Raw genomic sequence first — 22,789 nt, 5'->3', positions numbered from 1 at the left:
TCTGTCCGGTCCTGGCCAATGCACAGACCCTCTCCTGACACGCAGTGTGACCTCCAATGCTCCCCCGGCCCCAGGCCTGCCGGAACTGATCCTGAGCAGGGGTCCGAGGCGTGGTCTAGCATTTCTGGGGCATTCCACAGCTGTGGCAGGACCAGGCCTGTTAAGACCTGGAGGAAGAGGCAGCCCCGGGCCAAGAAATGCCCTGTTTGCAAGCTATCTTTTCAAACACAAACCCGAATCTGTTCCTGTATCTTCCAGTTTGCTAGTGGGGAAACTGAGGCATAAAGAAGGGAACTGACAGTTCAGGGCACTCTCCCTCATTCCATGACAGATTTCCTCGTGCGGGATGCAGCAGAGAGCTCCCGCATTCATTCTCTCCTCGAAATCAGCCGCCTGCCCGGCCTCCACCTGCCTGCAGCCCAGGCCTCCGTCCTGCTCTCCAAATTCTCTCCCTGGGTCTCTGGTTCGATCCCAGGGCTTTAAAGGCGCATCACAGGGCCAATGACTCTCTGGCTCTCATTCCAGCCAGTGCCTCCCCTGCACTCTAGACTCCAGTATGCTCAGGTCCCCCTGACCCCTCCCTTGGGTGTCTGATATGCATCTCGAACTCAAGAAGGCTCACGCCAAGCGCTTGTTGGGTCCTCAGAGCTGTTTCTTCCCCATCTGCAGGTGCTCAATGGATGATACTTTACTTATGGCCACTCAGGCCTGGAACCTTGGATTCAGTCTCTTTCCTTCCTGCCCCACATCTCATCCACCAGCAGGTCCTGATCATTTACCTCCATGACACTCAGCATCTGAGACTTCTCTCCTCCACGTGACCGCCTGCAGTAGCCTCTCCCCAGTGCTACTGAAACACCTCCCCGTCTTTCCTCCTTGCTCCCCGATCCCCCTGGACGGTGGCTGGCGTGATCTTTCTAGAGCGACATTAGAGCACATCACTTTCCGCTTCAAATGCTCTGGCAGCCTCCTCTGCCACTGAAGGGAGCTCCTTACCTGTCCGCCCTCCTCCAGACCCCGTGGACCCCGTTCCCTGTGTGACGCCAGCCTCCACCGCCCATCACCTCTGCCCCTGCCACACTGGCGAAACGCCACCGGAAGCACCCAGTCTTCCCTCCTTCTACTGTCACCATTCTGTAGCCTGTCGTCTTGTCATCACACTGGTCAACCCGTGAGTGTACTTTATTCCTGAATATTTTGTGACCTGAATTCCTCCCTGAAGGCAAGCTCCTTCTGGGCAGAAGTTTGGCTTTTCATTGCACGTCTTCAGCCCTGAACATGCAATGAATGCTCCATCGCTATGTGTTACAGCCTCCCTGACTGGACAGTCACCGTCTGTGGGTCAGGGAAAGGGTCCCCATCCCAGGACACGGGACGCCAGGTTCTCGGTCCAGACCCACCACCTGTGTGTGCTCTAGGATCTCAGGCAAGTTGTGTGTCCTCAAGCCTGTGTCCTCAGCTTTCAAACTGGGAAACAGATATGTGTGCTAACCTTCTCATGAGGTTTTCATTCACTCACTCATCAAACAGACAGGTACTGAATTCTTAACATGTGCCTGGCCTTTGGCTAGGACCTGGGGGTTGGGGGTGTGTGCTGGTATGGGTCTGAGAGCAGACCCTACATCACTTAGCTCCAAGGGCGTCCCCCTCTGCGGGTTCCGGTGAGGATGAGCCACCCCCCCCCCCCACAAGACAGGCTTGTTCCTTCCTCTCTGGAACTCACATTCAGGTTGACTGGAGAGAGGATGCATAAATAAACAAGGTAATTTCAGGCAGAGACAAATGCTAGGAGAGGAAAAGGGGTGAGTGTCAGGGATGGAAGTGTTGGGCGGAATGAATCCAGCCGTGATGGAGAAAGGTCTTTGCAAACTACACATCCCAGCGGGTCCCATGTTCACCTTCCCTGTTTGGCAGAGGGAGAAGCCAGAGGCTGACACGGAGATGACAGTGGTGCCTCTGGCTGGAACCTGGTCTTGGCCTCCCGAGGCCCCTGCACTAGTCACACACGCATTTGTGGATGGACCCCCCCTCACCCCCACCCCGAGTCTGCTGGCTAATTTTAAAGTCCCTCGCAAATGCCAAGTGCTTATGTAAGCCCCCTCAAAGGAGCGATAAGACCTCCCTGATTGCTCGAGGGCAGCCTTCCCCAGCAGGCAAACTGGCCCCAGGGCTTGGGCTACAGGCCTTTCTCTGCACTGATTTCCCCGTGACATTTAAAGTCACGGACAGGCCAAGTTGTTTTTCTCCTTTCCCCTTCCCTGCTCACCCACTACATCCCAGATCAGCCCTTGGTTGCTAGGCAACCCGGGACCAGGCTCCTGTACAGGATTTCAGAACTTGGTGGCTGAGGGAGGGGCAGGGCGTTAACCCTTGCAAGGCAGCTCTGTGAACTGCAGTGTAACCGGGGGTGGGGGAAGAGCTTTTCTTCTCTAAGAGGGAGTTAATGACGTCAGCTCCAGGGGATGCGGGTGTGGAGGAAATGCTTCAAAGCAATCTCCTACCAGATCAAGAAAAACCCAGGGCTCTTCCACAAAAATAAAGGGGAAAAGAAAACTTGGATGCAAAAAGAAGTCTCAGCTTCTAAAAAGAAAGGTATCACCTAAACACCTGCTAGGGGTCAGCCCCGTGAGTGGGGTTACTTCGGCAATCTTAGAAAGCACAGACTATTATCCCCATTTTACAGATGAGGAGACTGAGGCCCAGGGTGGGTGTGTAATTATCCAGCTGGCAGGGCCTCTTAGCAGGGTCCACAAGGCCATCTGCCTTTCTCTGCCCCGATGACCATGATGCCCATAAGACAGCATAACTCCCCTCTCCCCCACTCCCGGCAGCCGTCACCGGGAAGAGCAGTGTAAGCAGGAACGGTGGCTCTGGGGACAGACGACCTGGGCCGGAAGCATGACTCTTCTTTTCGGGGCTATGTGACCTCACCCATCTCTGCTAAACTTTCCGAACCTCAGGGTCCTTCCTGATAATCACACCCACCCCAGAGATGTCCCACAGGGGTCCAAGGTGCGCTTTACACATCCACGTCACAGATGCTCAGAGACTGCAGCTGCTGCTATGACACCTATTTTACGGATGAAGAAACTGAGGCCCAAGCAGTGTGTTCCCAGAGCCCTGGAAAGGCCCCAGACACATATGTTTCAATCTTGCCTATTACTTGGATCACACTCTCTGGGCCTCAGTCTCCCTGTCACTACAGTAAGGGGTGGGTGTAGAGGGTCTCTAAGGGAGCTTTCAGCTCTGGAGAACGCCAGGAGAGCAGGACCTGAGGCTGCCTTGCTCTGTGCCCCCGCCCCTGCACAGGGCGGGCCCTGGATGGGCACCTGCTGAGCGAGTAACTGACTGGTCTGTGGGCTCAGCACTTATCAGCAGCAGATCCGGGGTCAGAACCCAGATCAGTCAGCTCCTGGCCCCACTCCTGGGAGCAGAGGCTTGGCAAGGTGGGGTGGGGAGGACCGGGGGTCAGCCTGGCACTCCCTGGCTGGGTCAGCTCAGGAGGGGATGCTGATGTCCCTCCCGCCCCACCCCCACCCCCCGTGCTAACTCCCTAAGCAGGGCTCTGGGAGGTCAGATCAAGCTCCAGGAGCCACTGACCATCTAGCAGCATCTGTGGAAAGCACAGCCCAGCCCCAAGCTGCCCAGCCCAGCACCCAGCCCCCGCCCACGCCACCTACCACAACCCAGCATGGGCCAAACAGAAGATGTTCCCATGTGCCACCTCGGGGAGGGGGGCTCCAGCCTCTCCCCCAGGTCACTCTCCTCCATTCCTGGGCTCCCAGGCTGCGGCTCTGGCCCCACGGTGGGGGGAAGGGGAAGAGGGATGCTAAAAAAGCGGCTCAAAAATTTTTTAAAAAGCAGCAGCAGCATGTGCAGAGGGCTGGGGCCACCTCCAGGTCTGCGACCACAGTGTACGCGGGTCCTCACACCTCCTGAAAACCCGCTTCCCTCCTCAGAGCATCTTTTCCCTTGTCTCCTGGTACTTGCAGTTCATGGGGGCACCAGAGGACAGAGCTCCTCAAATATATGTCCTCTAAAAGGGAGAACTTTTTCAACCACTTGAAGATAACACTTGACACGACAGACATTATGATCAAGATGAAAAGAGGTGAGAAGGAACCATATGAAAGCAAGACCATGAGCCAGGCTGAGAAGAGTCAAGGGCATCTTTTCTGGTCATGCCCACCTACAGCCAAATGGTCAGGCTTGCCCCGCCCCCAATCTCACCAAGTGGAGCCCAGAGCGGTGGGAAGAGGTGGTCAGAAACTCTGTCCCTCCCTCAGAGGGCATCGTGTGCCAAAGTAAACAACGCTTTGGAGGCAACCTCCTCTGGCCCCCTCCCTTTGCCTCTCCATTAAGCCCTGATCCCATCCCATCTCCTGCACGTGGCCTTGGGGACCTCCCAGAAGAGACATTGCTTTAGCTGTGAGCAGTCATGGCCAGAAAGCTCCAATGCAGAAGTCTCCTTGAGCTCATGCGGGGAAAGAGGGGTCTCCCCATCAACAGTGTGCCTGGGGGCCAGAGGCTGTGAGGGCTGAGAAACAGAGCAGGCTGTATCTGGCCTCACATCGCAGGGGTCTGGGGTCTAAGCCTCCGGCAGCACACGCCCACCCCATGGCTCCGGTCTCCCCCCTGGACCAAGGAGACCGTGTAGCCCTATTGCTTGGTCAACCTTGATGTGTCCTGAGCCGGGCCCTGGGTGAGGGGCTCTGGGGAGCCCTGGGGTCTGGGCGCTGAGCACCCACTCTCAGGGGGAGATGCACGGAAGGGAGGTGGCGGTTCCCTGACCTCGGGAGGGGACAGGCAGACTCCAACACACTCAAAGTTGAACACAAATACACACGGGGGGGGGGGGGGCGTTCATGCAACTCCACAAGGCGGAGCAGGAGGCCAGTTGCCCTGAGGGGCATTCAAACCACAGGCTCCACTGGAATGAATGGCATTCACAAGGTTACAGCTCAGTGACTTCGAATGTGCTTGCTCTTTAGACCAAACTCACCCTACCCAAAACCCACACCCCGGGGGGCCCCAGAACATGCTCCAGGATATCAGGGGCCACTCCCCATGTGCTGGACACCCTGGTCCTTTGCTCTCCTCCTTGAATGGCCTCGATGACATGTGAGTTTCCTCCCCGCCCCCCTCCTATTTACTTTCATGTCCCCCACGGCACCCAGTGCTTGGCACGCAGTTGCCCTTAACAAATATTTGTTCAACTGATAGACAGCTGGGCTGTTTGTTAACATATGACAGGAATAAGGAGGAATGTTTTCAACAGCAACAGTTGCCAAGCGAAGCTGCAAGACTCAATGTCATCTCCAGTCCACCACTGTTTGTTGAGCATGTACTATACCCCAGGTACTGTGCCCCATGCTCCCAGAGGGCCCTGGATGGGAGAGACCAGAGACCAAGCAAGGGTTCCCAAGAAGCTTTGCCTCCTGGAATTGTCACTTTCTGTCTCAAAGCTCTCCTCTGCCAATAGGCAGTCATTAAGGAAAGGCCCAGGTTCAAAGCCATTTCCCTCCAGAGAGGGCTTCTCACAGGCCACGGTCCCATTGTCGATGTGGGACTGGTAGCTGTTTAGCATGAACTGCTTCAGCTTCTCATAGCAGTGGTTGTGTGCCGGGCAGCATCTGGGGGCCAGAGAAGAGCGGGGTGAGGCGGGGGCTTCCCCGCAGCCCTGGGGAATCCGTGGGAAGACCGTAGGTGGGAACCGGAAAGGACTCCCCCGCCTCCTCCCCTGCATCAGAAGGCATTGAAGGTAAGGAGGTAAGTTCCTGAAAACATTAAAACTACGAAAATAACCACGAACATCTAGTGAGCTCTTTCTAGTACCTTCTGCTATCCCATTAGTGCCTCAGTGTAACCCTGTGAGGGGTGATCATTGTTCCCCTTTCATAGAGGAGGTGACAAGATTCCAAGAGGGGACGTCCCCAAGACTGTAAAGTTGGCAAATGATAGACACGGGACTCAAATCTAGGTATGTGTAGCCCAACCATTCACGTAATGACTTTTTTTACTGGGCACCTATTATGTGCCAGGTCCCTGAGGAGACAGGTGTCAGCAAAAATACCCATAACTCTTTAGTCCTTGTTCTCACTGTGCTCAGAGTGGCTGGGGGACAGGAAGGGAGAAGACCGTGAAGAGAAAACAGCTAGAACGCCTCAACCAACGCACGAGGGGCAGGAAAGCAGAGAGTGGGGACTGGATTCTAAGACAGAAAAGAATGCTCTGGGTCAGACGCTCTGGTCCTTCCTCTCGCCATCCCCACCTGCAAGTGGGCTCTCTGCGGTTTGTCATCGTTGTCTGATGGTGTTAAAATTCTCATCGGCCTTTGGCCTTGGAAGGGGACACACAGAGTCAAAGAGCTGGGACGGTGAACCAGGCAAGTTGTTCACATCGTGACTTAGCCACTCAGGGGCTGGAGTGTCTTTGGGCTTTGCCACGTTGGTTTAGTGGGTCCTCGAGATGGCCATCTGTAGGATGGGGACGGTCACACCGCCTTGGCCACTAGACACAAGGCTTAGGGTAGGTCCTGTGTGCGAATCACCAATCCCAGCGCACGGCTCACGATGGGATTGTGTCACATCAGCGTCGGTGCCCCCCCGTGGGGCTCTGGGGTCCCTCTGGCTTGACTATTCCATGCTCTCAGGAGCCCCGCCCAGAAGACTGGAGCTCCAAGGGCGACGTTTCAGGGCCCGCTTCAGGGACATGTGTACCCACGTGAGGTTGAGAAGGGCAAGAGACCCCTCGTTTCTTATTTCTTCAGGTAAATGACGTGTAAACCATCCTGTGCCTATCTCCAGGTGCCCTTCCCAGGTGACGTCAACCTCTCCTTTTTCTCGGGGCTCGCACTCCCCACCCCCACACTGAGGAGTAGGCCTGGCGGCCACGTTGGGCCGTGTGGCCTTGCCCAGATGGACAACTTTTCCAAACTGGGCCACTGGGATTCTTTCTCCCGGAATGTGGAATTAGGCCCGGGAGACAGCAGGGCGGCCTTGCTGTGCTCTAAGCCTGAAAAACTGGGTTGCTGAGAGAAGACCATGTTTGCCGTGACGCTTAAGAACTGAAATCGTTTCTGAAGCTCTGGGCGGGCCTGGCTAGAGAATTTTTGAGGTCTGGTGCCAAATGGGAATTCGGGGCCCGTGTTCAGACACGAGGGTTTCAAGATGGTGGCTACAGGATGGCCCACCAGCAGCGGGCTTCTGTTACTTGCTACTCTAGCGTCCTAACCCCCTCTGCCCTCCTTCAGACCGATTTTGGTGCAAATCCCACGAGCACTTTGGACTCACCTGTCAGTGTCATCCAGGGGGTCCTTTTGCCCCCAAGGCCACAGTAGCAGCCGTATCCATAATATGAGAAGAATGCGCTCCCGCTCCGGCCCTGATGTGTTTGACCATCCTCTGAGACTGCCAGCAGTTGCTGTAGGCAGGGGACGGCACTGCGGGGAAGGGGGAGGGGAGGGGAAAGGGGGGTGGTCGGGGAGTGGGGAGTAAGAAAGAAGACCCCGCTGCAGTGACAACAATACTGGCCAGGTGACTGTAACTAGAAGGCTTGCATCCGGGACATCAGGAGACCTGGAAACAGGCCGCCTGGGCGTGGCTCGGAACACCAGCCCCTTTAGTAGGGAAGAGACTAGGATGGGAATGCGAGGTCCTAACGGCCAGTTTCTCGCTAGTCCAGGATGAGAACCCAGCTTCCATTATGCTCAGGATGATACTGTCAACGAGGTCTTCCCCACCCCACCCCCCACCCCTGGGCAAAACAAAACAAAACAAAACAAACAAAAAACCCCACCATCCTAGTCAGGAACACCCTTAGGTCTAATGCAGCATTAACAGGGAAAGTTCAAAGCCAGAGATGCCAGTTCCTACAAATACCATCAGGCATTTATAGTCTCACAGGAGAAACAAAATACTGAAGAGGCAGAAAAGATGCCCTCAATCTATTTTTTTAATGGCAAATACATATGGACCCAGAAATTTTTTTACTTCTACAGAATGTTTACAAAAGTGGGGAAAGAATGTATATATTCTGGGGGATGTTTGCTGCAGTGCGTCCCTTGTGGTATCAAAAAAAATTGAACACCACCTACATATCCCCTGATGGGGGAGATGTCTTGAAAACATCTACTTTTAATAGCAATATCTCTGGGCAGTGAGACTGAGGAAGTAGGTGGAGAAGAAGATAGGCACTGTTTATATACTTTTATGCCGTCTTTTTTTTTTTTTACAATGAGCATCTATTACTTTCCTATTAAAATGTTCAAAATGTGTGTGTGGAAAAGCCTAGAAGGTTGTATATCAGACTCTTAAGAATAGTTTGTTACATCTGGGTGTGGGAAATGGCCTGGAGTCTGGAAGGGATGAGATGTGGCTTTTTTTTAAGTGTTTATTTTTGAGAAGTGGGGAGGGGCAGAGAGGGAGGGGGCAGAGAATCCGGAGAGGGTTCTGCACTGACAGAAGTGTGCCGGATGCAGGGCTCAAACCCACGAACTGTGAGATCATGACCTGAGCTGAGGTTGGACACAACTAGTTTGCCCCCCACCCCCCACCATGACGTTGAAAACTGTAAATTCCACCACTGACTGAGGGAAAATAGGAATTTCATTTTTTACTTTCTTTGACGTAGGGGCTCGAAAGCTACACCGTGGAAACAGAAAAATGGATTTGGAGACCTCTCTACTAATCAAAGTACCGAAAGCAGAGTCAAAGCGTTTTCTAACAAACCCGGCACCATTTCCTATGAACCTCTTTTTCACTCTGCAGGGGTGTGTGATCTCCTGGTAGTGATGACCTATAATTACCAATTATTCCATAAGTCACCACAAGAGAGTCTGATGAATTAATTGTCCCGAAACTAGCTAGATATAGGTCTGTGCTTTTGTTCTGGAATCTACAAGACTTTAAATAAAGGCAACTGGCATCCAAAGGAAAATAAAAAAGGTCCTGAAGGGGGTGTGTGGTCAAACAGTAGTCAAAGACCCTTTTTCTAGTCAATAGTTAGCAATCTTTGATTTTCTAGAATTTTTGTGAGGTCCTAACACTGAGACCATCCCCTTTTGTAGAAGAAACAGAAGTGGAAGGACCTTGGTGGGAACCTGTTCCACTCCTGCTTCTCTTTTGAGTGACACCTGATTTCCCCTCGTCCGATGCCACCTCAGGAGGGCGCCCCCGTCCCTGAGACACAGACACCCAGACAGGAGGACAGTGCCCAGGAGCCCTCCCAGCTCCTTGCTTCTCGCGGAAGGAGGCAAAGACCAGGAGAACCTCAATGGCCTTCATTCCCAAGGACACCTGGGGGTCGTGGGCACCAGGATCACACCTTCCTCTGCTCTTGAGGAGTCTGGAGGATGAACTCTTAAATGTGACCAAAAAGAGGGGAGGCCATGTGGGTGTGAGACCCCAATCACAGTGCAGGGTTCAGAACAAAGGGATTTTTTTCAAACCTAATTATCTCTGAATATGATACCCCTTCTGGTATTTAGACCTAAACATAAAGGTAAGAACGGTCCAGTTGTTTGAAAAGTGCAAGGTGGTTTTTTTTTTCTGTTTTTGGCTCCTTCACCTCTCCCTCTCTCCCTCTCTCTCTTTTTGATTTTAAGAAGTCAGCATTTCCTCTGTTCCCAAGTTTAAAGTCATATATAGGGTCCATGATGGAAACCCAGTGCCAGGAAGTCTAACCCCACTTACACGGTGCCCCACCCCACCCCCACCCTTGTCTTCCTTCCTTGAGACTCAGGGATCTTATTCGTGAACTTAGCCCCTCTGAATCTTGGCTGCCCATCCTACAAAGGGAGTGGCAGGTCCTATCAGTAATTTAAAACATTTATTAAGAAGTTACTAAATGCCAGCTGCTATTTTCTTTAAGGTCTTCATGGTATTTTGTTATTTGATCCCTACAACTTGAGATGCTCTGTGATTGCTTTAAAGACAGAGAAACAGAGTCAGCACAGCTTTCTTGAACCCAGACAGCCCCCAGTGTTACAGACTTGCAGGGCCCTCCACACACAATGCAGGTAAAGCTGCTTAGTGGGGCCACATGATGGCAAAACACACCCCCTCATTACTATGAGCAATGGTGAAGGTACCCATCTGTGGCCTGCTTCCCACAGGATGACAGAGGAGGACGTGGGCTCAGAGTCCTCCTCTCCATCCCATGGAGCCCCCATGGCTCAGTCGACATTCCTCTTTAAATACAAGTGGTTTTACTCATTAAAAATCAGGCTAAATTGGATACTTAGAGGAAGAACAATAGCTCTGTTGAGCCCAGAGAATTTGGCAGGTACAGAACTTTGGCTAGATTTCTTCTTTGTGACAAAGTTTCCCAGGAAAACTTCAAAATAAGCATCCTCCTGCAGAGCCCTGGCAGGGGAGGAGTCATCGGGTGCCTTTGCTACTTTTGGCCCTCTTTGTCATGATTCTGGTGGACGCTGTAAAGGCCCGGCCCTGACCAGGCCTGGTCCCAGCCAGCCTCTGTTTCAAGTGCTGTGCGGATGTTTTTAAATTAGGTTCCATCTATCTCTACAGGCTGGCTCCCTTTCCTCTTCTGAATCTGCAAAAATAACCCTGCGAGGGTTTAGTCCGTGAAGAAGACACACACGGCTTTTACACAAGCAGGTGATGATGCTTTGGAGAGACAAAGAAAGGGACCTGGATGCATTACCAACAAGGAAATCAGTGTCTGTGTGCCAGCTTCTCCCGGGTGTCTGCTGCTCCCTATGTGTCTGCTTCTCCCTCTGTGTCAGCTTCTCCCTCTGTGTCAGCTTCTTCCTGTGTGTCAGCTTCTCCCTCTGTGTCAGCTTCTTCCTCTGTGTCAGCTTCTCCCTCTGTGTGTCTGCTTCTCCCTCTGTATGTCTGCTTCTCCCTCTGTGTCAGCTTCTCCCGGGTGTCTGCAGCTCCCTATGTGTGTCTGCTTCTCCCTCTGTGTCAGCTTCTTCCTCTGCGTATCTGCTTCTCTCTTTGTGTCTGCTTCTCTGTGTGTCAGCTTCTCCTTCTGTGTGTCTGCTTCTCCCCGTGTCAGCTTCTCCCTCTGTGTGTCGGCTTCTCCTTTTGTATGTCAGCTTCTCCCTCTCTCCAATCTTACCCTGTCTCTCTTGGGAGCCTCCTGAGAATGCATTTCTCTGTCACAGAGTCTGTGTCCAGGGAGGCCAATCTAAGCCCATACAGAGTGAGAAGCAGTGAACCCACCTCTAGAAGGAGGACTTTGAAGGGGCCTTGAACTACCTTAAATTCATATCCTGCTTCTATTTGCTCCTCATACGTCCGTACCCGGTAGAGTCTCTCACTTTCTCATTGGCAGCCATGGAAAGCAAGCACTCAGAGAGAAAGCAAGTGGCAGAACCAGGACTTAACCACTGGCTCCAACCTCCAAATCCAGTGCTCTTTCCACCTCACCAGGCTCCCTGCCTAGAGCTCTGGCCCATGCGGCATTTTGAGGGTCACAGAGCATTTTCACAGACACCTGCCTTCACGGTTATGACTTAGGCAAGACGGACACGGTTCTCTCCTTTGGGCTGCTTATTTGCAGGTGTTTTGGATTGTGCTGAACTAAAACTGAGAGCACAGGTCCGGCGGCCCAGGGACTTGATGAAGGTGAGAGCATGGCAGGAGCACGTCATGGACTCCAGTGTCAGCCTCTGCGGCAACAGCCAGCAGGCGGGTGGGTCTCTGTGAGCTCACTCTCAGACCCATCAATTCGTCTTCCGTAGACAATGATGAAACGTGGCTTGGCTTCTTTTCCCCCTTGGAGAGAGTAAGGAGGAAGGAACCTGCATGTTCTGTAAGTCAAAGATCACTCTGTTTTGCTCACCTCCTTATCCCTGGTGCCTGACTGGCCCGCACAGGGCCCGGCGCACACTAGTACTGATGGTGAGGATGTGTAGCATTTGTGTCACACTCATTCTCCACCCTGCGTGGCCTCTGAGCACTTCACATGTATCTACTCACAAAGTCCCTGTGTCCCCCAGCCATGGAAGTATTGCCATGACTCTCCTTGTGCAGATGAGGAACCCGGGCACGGAGAGATGGGAAGTAAGTCAATATTTAAGGGATGAAGGAATGAATGATCAGAGTCTGGTCATGCTTCTAGCTACAGAAACAGACACAAAACTACAAGCTACTGAGGGCCAGCCTGGGGCTAAAGCATGGGCTGTGGATTATCTCCTTAAATCCTCTTAGATGAGGCTTAGAAGACCAACCCCAGTTTATCGATGGCAGAGGCTAGGTATCTGGCCCTGCAAATTGACAGAACCAGGACTCACCTCAGGTGTGTCCACTCCAAAGGTGGCATCCCTAACCCCCAGCTGTTCTCACCTTCCCCATGGGTCCCTGAGCTAAAGGCTGTACCTATCCAAAGCACAGCTGAGAAAACAAAACCAAAACGACCCGAGCATCCAAGCAGCCGCCACAGACGCCCTTAGTTTAGACACAGTTCCAGCAAGGTGTCAGCTTCTTTTTTCTCAGACCCAGCGGTTGAACAGAAAGGGAGTTACAGTGCCGGCCATTAGTTGGAAGGCAAGCGAGAGAGAGAAATGATCAAAACCATAACTGACCAGGCCTACAGACCCGGAGCCATTGAGTCTAGGGACAGATGGTTTTAGCCACATCAACACTAGTGCGCCTGGGGAAGTTACTGACTTCCAGTCACCAAGAAAAGGCTGCATCGTGTAAGAGACTGTTAAGGGGCAGAGCAAATAACTCCCGTTTCTAGGTCAGAGAAGGGGGTTGGAGCGAGGCTCCACCACTTCCTAGCAGAGCCCTTTAAGTTCCTGGAACCCTAGCTTCGTCACCTGTGAGGTGGAGACAATGACCTTGGCCCCCCACGGATTGCCAGCAAGCTTCAAACAAGCTCCTGAAGTTGAAAGCACTTGGTCAACAGTAGCCAAGGTGAGTTGCCGTGTTGATATGTTCTGCTCAAGAAGATGGGAAGTAGGCGCATTTCTGGGTGTTTTCCGATAATATGGGGGAAATAATAAAAGCCTGCCGTGCTTCAAGAGGCAAATTTCATTACCTGGAAACTTCCCTCTCGCATGTCCCCCTGGGAAGCTTATGCATCAGGAGGCCTCAGTGACTGTGCCTGCCTCTCAGCCTCTCTCCCAGAGAGCACGCACTCCATCTTGCTTCTGCTTGAAGATTATCCATAGTCTCAATCAACACATCTAATGAGATTGAGGGCAGAATAGGACACTGGGTGTAGCCTCCAGAATCTAGAAGTGGCTCGTTCAGAAAGAGGCCAAATGCTTTTTGGGGACAAGCTGCTGAGAATTGAAGTGCCTGTCTTCAGCCCAGCCCCTGGGGGAGGCCATTTAGACTTCAACCCGGATATCCCTGGGGGATACCGAATGGCAGCTAGTTGGGTCTCTTGGTGGAAAGCCACTGTGGAATCAGCATCGCCTCTATTCTCGTTTGTTGAATGCCTACCATGAAGCAGGCACTGTGTGGGGAAAGCAGGGAACTCAGACACAGGGGACTCCTGCCCTCAAGGAGCCCATAACCTATGGAAGGAGAGGCACCGTGTAGGATGAAACCAACACGGTAATGAGCATTAACCTTCACCAACATGCCCAGCACTGTGCTAAGACCTTTACATGTATTATCTGATTTCACCCTCGCTGCAATCCCATTCTTACACCCTATATCCTGTAGAGGTAGAAACCAAGCCCCAGAGAAGTATAAGCAGCTACCCAAGAGGTGAAGCAGGGGTTCAAACTCAAGCCTTGACTCCAGGGGTCATGCCTGCAACCTCACGACCAGTGCAATAGGTGGGTACAGGTAAAGGTGCCGTGTGGGAATGCCAGAGTGGGCGTGGGTCCAGGGTGGGCTTTGGAATAGGCTGGTTTAGAGTTCGGAAAGTGCTCTGCCACTCCTTAACTTGAAGGATCCTGAGGGTCAGGTTTCTTTGGACCAGAAGGCCAATGATGCCTTTTTGGAGGAGAGCACTGAAAGAGGAACTTGCCCGGTGAGGATGCAGGGCACCATCTTGGGCATGTTCCATTGGATCAGAAGGGATCAGCAAAAGCCCATGAGGCTTGGGGGTGGGGAGGAGGTCATCAGGAAAGGCCTTCGTGGAAGAGGTGACTTTTAACATTGAAGGATCGATAAATTTAGGTTCACTTCAAGGAAGGAAGCAGGATAGGGCAGGCATGAGCGAAGATGCTTTCCCGGAGAGGAAAAGGCTGAAGGCCCATTTGGGGACAGAGCTGAGGGGAAAGGAAACCGTGGCTGACGAGGAGGATGAGTCTACATTTAATTTGGCAGGGCAGAGACCTCTGGCCACGTTTCCTGGGAATCCATTTGTGTGCCAGAGACCAGGCATTTTAGGGTTCATCCTTGGAAGCCATGCTCTTTAAAGAAAGAGAGGACACAAAGGTAGCAAAGTCAGTTCTCTTTAAAGAGCAGGAAGGCATGGCAATTGGAGGGTTGGCTGCCTTTCCGTCCCTGCAGCCTCTCCCTGGCACTGAGCGTCACGTGGCTCCAAGGAGCACAGGGCACATACTGCTGAATATTAAACATTCCCTAGGCATAAGCAACATTTTACTGGATACCCAGGGGACACACAAACACACACACACACACACACACAGGGGGTGAGAAGCCAATCTGACTTTCCAAAAGATTGCATAATTCTTAGGTGATATTAAAATAGCTGATGAAGAATCTACTTTAATCTTTTTTGGGTGGGCGTTGAAGGCCTGAGGAGCATCGCTTAGATATTTCTGACAGAATCATTTACAAGCACGAAGCCACCAGCACAGAGCTGCAAAGCCAACAGCTCCTAACACTGCCACCTCCTGCACCTTCTTGAGGCCTCAGACGCCACCCTGGCTGTCGGTGGGGACGGTGAGGGGGTGACCCGAGCAGGAAGCCTGCCCACCGGCAGCAACCACAGATTGGGTGCTGCTTTTCTGAGACAGGAAGACACATCACTGCTGAAATGATCCCCCCCCCGACAGTCCTCCCAGTCCCTGCTCCCGGGCCCGAAGGACTTCCTGTCAGCGACAATCACTTGGCACATAATCACGTCCAGCCTGTACCCTCTTCCATTCTAGGCTCCAACTCTATTGAAAATAATCTGATTTTTAACTCTTTGTGGGAGTGTAACATGTCCCCGTCTCCCCCCCCCCCCGCCCCCGCCAAATTGTGAATATCTTGTAGGAGGGTCAGAGTAGTGACCTATTGCAATCCATGTGTCCATGTGTCCGGGATGGACAAGATAGTACATATTTGGCCACAATGCCAAGTAATAAGTCCTAATTCTTTCCTACAATCAGCTGGTTCTTAGATATCGACTAACATTGTCTTCCAATAATAGAGTCACTAAGTTATTCATTTGTATGTTCCAGGAGTCTAGAACTGTGCCTGGCAGGCAGACAACAGTGCAGTAAGGGCGCTTTCTGAAGCTATCTTAATTCTATTTTGGAAGAAAGTCTTCATCCAACAAGTTGGGGTCTGAAGGGTAAGTGGGCATTCGGGAAAGGAGGGGAGGAGGTGAAGTGTGGGGAAGGTAGAATCTTCCAGACCTAGGGAACAGTGGGAGAAAAGGCCTGGAATATGAGGAAGGTGTGTATGTGTGTGGCCCTGTGGCAGGGAATGGCTTCAGGGCAGTCTGCAGGAGCTGGAGGTCTTGGACAGAGTCAGAGGACGGTCCCCTCCCCCTGGAGAAGGAGGGAGGAAGGAAAGTGTGCAGTCTGATGTCAGAGCGGCAAGAAGGCTTCCTTCCATAGGATGGTTTCTACATTGTCTCTGAAGAGAGAAGTAAGGATCCTTCTGAGTGGGAGGAGGGTGGGGGAGAGGGGAGAGGTTTCAGGAGAGAGGACAAGGTTTGAAATAACCAGGGAGGAGAGAGGAGACCAACTGGGGGGAGTTGGATTTCTGAGTAAGGGTTGAGGGTCTGGTTGAGGTTGGAGACTGCATGTTTCCATTAGGGCAACGTCTGCGGTGGGTCAAGGTTTCTTCAGCACCCTGGTGGAGGTGGATTGATGGAGTTTCAGCAGATAGGAGGGATGAAGAGACCAGTGGGAGAAGGGCAGGGGCCATAGTGGCCCAGGTAAAGGACCCTGGATGGGCTGGACAGGGTAGGGAAGAAGCAGGTTGGTCTGCAGGGTGAAAGCACAGAGGGCTGGAGTTTCCAGACAAACGTGGTAGACTGGAGTTGCTGGAGGTGTAGGGGTGGTGGTTGGGTAGGGGGGGTCACCATAGCAGGGGCAGATGTGGTTATACTAAGGGTCCAGACGCGGCAGGAAGTGGGGATGCTGATGTGGAAACGGGGGTCATGGAAGTGGTGTTGAAGGGACTGCCCTGAGGACAGACAAGGCAGACAAGTGGCCCAACGCAACAGGTGCCCTCAAAGCAGCCACGGAGGTTCTAGGGTTCCCAGGAATCAATGCAGCAGCTTCTCCCCAACCCCCCCAACCGGGGTCACGGAGAAGGTGGGCGCCTGCCACGAAGTCACCGGGCAGAATGCTCTTCAGCCACGGACCACAGGCCGGGGCTCCCCTCCCCCCCTGGAGAGGAGCCAGGAGGCCCCCAACCTCAAGACCCGGCTGCCCGACCAACCGGAAGCACGCGGCCCCCTCCGGCGCGGTTGCCGGGGTGACGCGGGCTGTTTACCAGCGGGACTAGGCCGGGCAACCGTGGTGGATGGAGCGGCGGCGAGGTGAGCGCGCCTGGCCAGCCCCGGGCCCAGCGGCGCCTTCGCGGGGAACAGGACGGGCCCCTGGGGAGAAGCTGCCACTCCCGGGGCAAAGCCAGCCCGGCCCAGCTCACCGTTGCTGGAATGCGACAACTCCCTCCCGGGAGACCGAGGGCCCTGCCCTCCTGGCTGGGCAGTACGGACCGGGGACACAGACCCACAGGGACACACGGAGAGACCGGAACCAGATCGGAGCCTCCCAGACACCTGCTCTTTCACCCAAGGCACCTCTCCCTTTCTAGACGTTCTTTCTTCCTTGCCCCTCCCCCAAATGCCTGCTTCTGCTGTTCCAGCTTATTTCCTTCCAGAGCCAGAGCCGCCAGTACTTGGAAATCATTGAGCTCGCCTCCTCCCCCTTCCCCCTCCCCCTCCCCCCTCCCCCCACCGCTGCTGCAAGCATCCCCATGGCCTTTTCCAAACCTTTGATCACATGGTGGCTTGTGGTCCAATGTCTCCACTCCCCTCTTTGAAACATGGCCCTGTGGTGGGACAGTGCATTCTAATCATTTAGTGGGGGGTAGAACTGGAAATAGTACCAGAGTTTTGTCCAGCTCAGGCCAACCACCATCTCCTGTTGATTCTCCGGAGTGCTTTCATCCTGAAAGCCTTGCCAGGAGGGCTGGGGATTGGCGGGGGGCACCATTAACTGGTAAACATTTTTAAAAGGCCAATTCAAATGTATGCATCCTTGGTGGATATCAGCAGATGGTATGTGGGTGGTTATATTTTATTGCGTTTACTGTGGGTTTCGATTTGGGTTGTGAGTGAAATGGGGTGGTCGGACCCTGTGATGAGAGGTGGGCTTCTTTGGAAAGCAGGACTATGGCGTCTGCCTTTCCCATCCAACGTGCTTTGTTTCCTGTTGACTTGGCAATGAATCTTAAGGAATGGGCACCTGCCCCTTTGGCAATTCCCTGGAAACCGTTGCCAGTGTTTGTTTCCTGACTCCTAGCTGGCCTCTGGGGTGCAGCTATTCTGTTTAAGTAAACAGGCCACTTACCCATTCGGCGGGCAGCTTGACAGATGCCTACGCCTCCATCTTGTCAAATCACTTTGTGGTTGAGAGTCTGCCAGGACCAGAGGTGGGCAAAGGAGCTGAGCAGGGAAACGGCGGGGGCTGCGCAAACCTTCCTGGACTGAGGGGGGTGGGCAGAGCCCCGGGCTGTGGTGCCGAGTGTGGGAACAAAGGCAAGGCTGGACCAGCTCCCCAAACACCTGTTTCCCCCACTTTCCCTCTCCATGGGCTAGCTGCTGGGGAGAGCAGATGGTCCCTGCACCCGGGAGGAGGCAGTGGGTTATGAAAGCAGGTTCGATGGAACGGTTTTACCTGAAGGAGGTGTTAGTCTCTAAATAACCATGAGTGGGCTTATAGGAATTAGTCATAATTGAGTTTTTTTTTTCTCTGAGATAGCTCGCAGTCATGTTATCTTATGACCAGGGTGTCTTAAATATGACACTCCCCGAACACGGATAATTATATAGTTACCAAAAGGTATAGAAAGTGCATGCACATACTCAAGTTTTACTGTTAAAAATAATCCAGCAAGGAGCCTGGGAGAACACATGACTTCTCCTCATCAAAGTTGTTAAGGAAGAGGTTTCTAAGTTACCAAACTTACTGACAGTTAAACCTTCCCCAGGCATGTGTGGGAGTGAGAAGCCAAGTCTGTGATAAATCTGTAGAAACTGTGGCAAATTAATAGCCATTCCTGGAGGGGGGAGGGAAGCCGGGCTGGGAAGTTGGTTCCCCACTGGAGCTTATCTTAGGCAGAATGGTTGGGGTTATGACCCTCTCTGTCGTCCGGAGTTCAAGTACAGAGCTGCACGCACGCTTCACAGTTGACCAGAAAATAGATTACATTAACAAGGAGATGGGCAGGCTTTTTTTTTTTTTCTTTTTGTCTTTTCTTTCTTTCTTTTCTTTTCTTTTTTTTTTTTTTTTTTTGTGCCGGGGAGAAGGTTCCTGAACTCCCGGCAGCCAGATTGGGTGTGAAAACCGAGTAAGAAGTGTGGAGAGACCCAGTCTGTAGATAGAATGGAGCAAACATGGAGGCCTTTAAATTAAGAGAGAAAGGGCAGATTTTGAGCTGAGCAGTGCTTCAGGAATTTATAGGAAGACTGTGTTTGGTCTGGTTTTGGCTTTCCTGGAGAGGAAGAGGATACTTTTTTAAATTCGGCAATATTGGTAATATGCACAGAACGGTACTGTTAGAATGGAAAACTACAGAGACGGGAATTGCATTGTTCAGGATCCTGTGACGAAGGTGGCTCGGAGGGAGTTTGAGCTAAGGATGCAATTAAAGTGTGGAATTAGAAGGCATGTATTAGAAAAGCATTATTTTGCATCTCTGAGGCAAGTCTGTAGGCGGCAGCTCACTGAAATCAACTTCCAGCGTTTCTGGGCGGTGGACAGGGCAGGTGTGAGTCCCAGAATCTGCCCAGCGGGTTAGAGGTGACTGGGAGTGGAACCACCCAGGGCGCCTTGGGGAAAAAGCTCTGAAGCAACAGGTATAAGGCATTTGGACCTAAAAGAAGAGAAAGCACTAAACAAACAGAAAACCAGAAACAAAAGCAAAACCTTACCACTCATTAAGCCTTTACTGGACATACACCAAGCCAGGACTACTGTCTTCATGTTGTAGATAAAGGGACTGATGTTAGAGGTATTTAAATAATGTCTTGAAGCTCGTGGCGAATTCTATAGATGAGGAAAGAGATATATCAGAAAGGGAGAAGGTCCGTCCCATGAGTACACGGCTAACTCTCTGCAGAGCCTGAAATAGAACCCAGGTCTTACCCCACCAGGTCCTGTGTCCTTTGCATCCAAACATGTTGCTTCTAGGGGACCGTGAGGCACTGGGAAGTTACCAGACGGTCTTTATAGTGGAGAGGGACCTGGTCAGCCTGTGGGCACAGGGAAGCAGTGTGGTGCTGGTCAGGATTTGGAGGGAGGAGGGAAGCCCAAGACATCCAGGTGTCCTGGGAAGGATGTAACCAGGTAGTGGTCACTGAAGGAGCCCCCAAGATGGTGAGGAAGGAGGACACTTGACCTGGAAATTCGGACCTGCACGCAGAAATGCCCAGGCCTCTTAGGAACCCAGCTTCGGTGTGAGTTTGCTAGGCACTCACGAGCACCCCTAGCTGGAGACCCAGATACGGAGGCCCGCCAAGTGTTGACAAGGTACCAGGGAAGACAGAAGGTGAAGCCCGGTCCTCCAGAACAGGACCAGGTGTCACTAGACCTGGGTTCTATTTCAGGCTCCTGCTTTGTGACCCTGGGGCAATTGCTCTGCCTTTCTGGCTCATGCCTTTGTAGACTAGCACGTGCCCAGAGTCCCTCGTGGAGTTGGTCTAGGACAGGGCTTGGTAAATGAGGGCTGGCGAGGACCTGGCCCACCACCCGTTTTTGTGTGGCGCGTGAGCTCAGAATAGGTTTTATACTTCTAAGTGATTGAAAAAAACTAAAGGGAGAAGAATATTCTGTGCCCCATGACAATGATATGAAATTCTAATTTCAGCATCCATAAATGAAGCTTTACTGGAGCACGGCCGCACCCATTCATTTACGTACTCCCCGTGGTGCCTTCACACCACAAGGGCAGAGCTGCAGTGTGACAGACCCTCTGGTGGGCAAAACTGAAAATGCTGGCTCTCTGGCCATTTACAAAAAAGGTTTGCTTACCTCTGGTCTAGAACCCTCGTACCTCCCTGTGAGTTCTGGCTAATGGGTGGATCAGTAAGGCGGAGAGGTGGGGAGTGGAGAGGAATGTTCCTCCTTTTCCCTCCCCTCTCCCTCCCCTCCTGGTGACAAAGTAAGGGTGGTGGAAAAAAAATTTTTTTTAAGTGATTTGTGCAGAGCCACCCAGCGAGGTCCAATGAAAAGGCAAGAGGAAGGAAAACGAAGTAAGGTCAAACTGTGGGTAGATGGGAAAGAAGTCAGGACTCGGGTCAGTGGCTAAAATGGCAGGGTTGAGTCACTGGAACACAGATCATGTGGCTCCCAAAGTTGCAAACATTTCCAGAACAAGTCAGCCAGCCCCTGCTCTAGACTGTGACGTGGCTACTTGCTTCTCATCACTCCGGTCTCTCCGTTTAAAGTACCCCCATCCCCAACCCCGTAAGAACAAGAATTCATCTCCCACCCTGGTCACCTCTGGTGCGTACTCTGTTTATTTTCCTCACGGCAGCCATTACTCATTGAAAATCTCTATTTATTCGTGGGCTTAATACATGTCTTCCCTCACTCTTGGCTCGCTGATGGTCCAAGGGATTGAAATTAAGGAATAAATGAATGACTGAGTGAAGGAGTTGCAGCCTGTGCCCCTCTTCTCGTGCCAGAAACCCAGCCCCTAATGCCCAGCCAGCTGGTGCTAATTCTGGAAGGAGAGGGGGGTGAATGGCTCGGATGGAGTCCCAGGGAGGTTAATCCACGGTTTCTCTTCTCTCCCGCTTCCTTAGGGGTCTTAAGAAGCAATGGCCACGGAAGTCCCTGTGAACGTAGCTCCCCCTGAACACAACACTGTTGGCCGCACAGCAGCCGACAGCTTCATCTGGCAGCCAGACTCCGTAAACATGCACCTCACAAGGCCCAAATCCGCCAAGGGACGGACGCGGCCGAGTCCGCACAAACCGCAGGACGCGGCACCGTGCTCCCGCCGCACGCCAGCTTCTCTGCCTCCGGCCATTCCTTGCGAGTCGCCAAGCAGCCAGAAGCCAGGAGCCTGTGCCCCCAAATCTCCAAACCCGGGAGCTCCCGAGGAGATCCCTGAGCTGCTGCAACAGGTGCCCCTGGGGGCTTCCTCTTCCCTCAATAAATACCCAGTCCTTCCTTCCATCAACAGGAAGACCCTGGAGGAGGGCGCCGTGGAAACGGTCGCTCAAAAGGCCAGCTCCCTGCAGCTGAGCCGCACCCAGGCTCTTTGCCGAGAGGAGATGGGCACCATGAAGACAAGCAAAGAAGATCCCAGAGCTAGAGCTTGTTCCCCGGAGAGGAAAGCCATCGGCCGAACCAGGAGACAGGCCCCCTGCAGGCCTGGAGACCTGGAGGAGCCACCAGATGGAGAGCCGAGGCTGCTGCTGGCGGTCAGATCACCGTCGGGCCGAAGGTTCGTTCGCCATTTCCGGCCGACTGATGACTTACAAACCGTTGTGGCTGTGGCTGAACACAGGAACCAGGCCACCTACCACCGCTGCAGGATCGAGACGATGGAAGTACCCAGGAGGTGTTTCTCTGACCTCACCAAGTCTCTGCAGGAGTGCAGAATCCCCCACAAGTCGGTGCTGGGCATCTCGCAGGAAGAGGGGGAGCCGTGGCCCTGAGCCCACAGCTACCCAGCGGGGGTCCTGGGTCTCTGAGTGACATGCGTGGGTGCCTCCCAGGCAGCTCGGTTCCAAGTGCCACGGGGACCTGGTGCAGCTGTGACCCTTGGCGCTCCCTCTCCATGGCATCTTGTTTTGATGCAGTGAAATCCGCACATGCGCCCAGGGCAGGGAGAAGGTTCTCCAGATGTTCAGTTCTTTCCACCAGGGGAGTGAACTGGCAGGTTACCAGCGCTGTTCCCGAGACTGCTGTGACCAAGCCTTCTCCTCCCCAGAGTTCTGGGTCCTTCCAGGAGCGCCTGCTCGCCTTTACAATACACTCTCGCTCTCTTGAAGCCCGTGGTTTGCCTTTCTGTATTTGATGCAGGATTAAACACTTCCCAGAGAGGCTTCCAGTCTTGGTAAATAACCAGGGCTCAAAAAATGTTGAACTGGCATTTGTATTTCTTGCAAATATCTTTAAGAAACTGGCAGCTGACGCTATCCTAGAAGCAGCTCCTTTGCCGGGCTTGGGGGGCTAGCGTTTCTTGGGGATTACTGTTTGTGGGTTGTGGCTTCTGAGGAAAGATTTGCTAATACAAATCCCTCAACACATCAGCATTTCTGAGATAGTCTTGGAGCTAGAAAGTAAATTGCTTCCACGGCCATGGATTAGCCAAGCAGCTACTTTTAAATAGAGACTAAGTAGGTTTGCAAATATTGGTGACTACCCTGTGTATGCCAGACTCTTCCCAGACAGAAAGACCGGTGTCATCTGATTGCCTTTCCCTTTGTCACC

General features: G+C 52.8%; 2 protein-coding genes across 4 annotated transcripts in view; one reads left to right on the top strand and one right to left on the bottom strand.

Moving 5' to 3' along the window:
* PLA2G2C (phospholipase A2 group IIC) overlaps nucleotides 1-17,170 on the bottom strand; it is a 37,485-nt gene extending 20,315 nt beyond the window's left edge. Inside the window, 5 exon segments of the mRNA XM_029945888.1 lie at nucleotides 5,542-5,633; nucleotides 7,293-7,314; nucleotides 7,317-7,385; nucleotides 7,388-7,441; nucleotides 17,113-17,170. Of these exon segments, the coding sequence (XP_029801748.1) occupies nucleotides 5,542-5,633; nucleotides 7,293-7,314; nucleotides 7,317-7,385; nucleotides 7,388-7,441; nucleotides 17,113-17,167 (292 nt within the window). The 5' untranslated portion in view covers nucleotides 17,168-17,170.
* Nucleotides 16,435-22,435, top strand: UBXN10 (UBX domain protein 10). Of its 3 annotated transcripts, none has more exons than XM_029949856.1 (2): nucleotides 16,435-16,656; nucleotides 21,151-22,435. In XM_029949856.1, exon 2 carries the CDS (start codon nucleotides 21,166-21,168, stop codon nucleotides 22,009-22,011), a length of 846 nt encoding a protein of 281 aa, XP_029805716.1. In that variant the 5' UTR covers nucleotides 16,435-16,656; nucleotides 21,151-21,165; the 3' UTR covers nucleotides 22,012-22,435. The 3 variants fall into 3 exon arrangements, with proteins under 3 accessions (XP_029805716.1, XP_029805719.1, XP_029805718.1); XM_029949859.1 differs by lacking the exon at nucleotides 16,435-16,656 and adding an exon at nucleotides 17,724-17,774; XM_029949858.1 differs by lacking the exon at nucleotides 16,435-16,656 and adding an exon at nucleotides 20,245-20,364.
* Nucleotides 22,436-22,789: the final 354 nt, after the last annotated feature.

Source organism: Suricata suricatta, chromosome 8, assembly GCF_006229205.1.
Source record: "Suricata suricatta isolate VVHF042 chromosome 8, meerkat_22Aug2017_6uvM2_HiC, whole genome shotgun sequence".
NCBI lineage: Eukaryota > Metazoa > Chordata > Mammalia > Carnivora > Herpestidae > Suricata > Suricata suricatta.
Note: the sequence above shows the minus strand (reverse complement) of the source record. Positions and strands in the feature narration are given on the sequence as shown.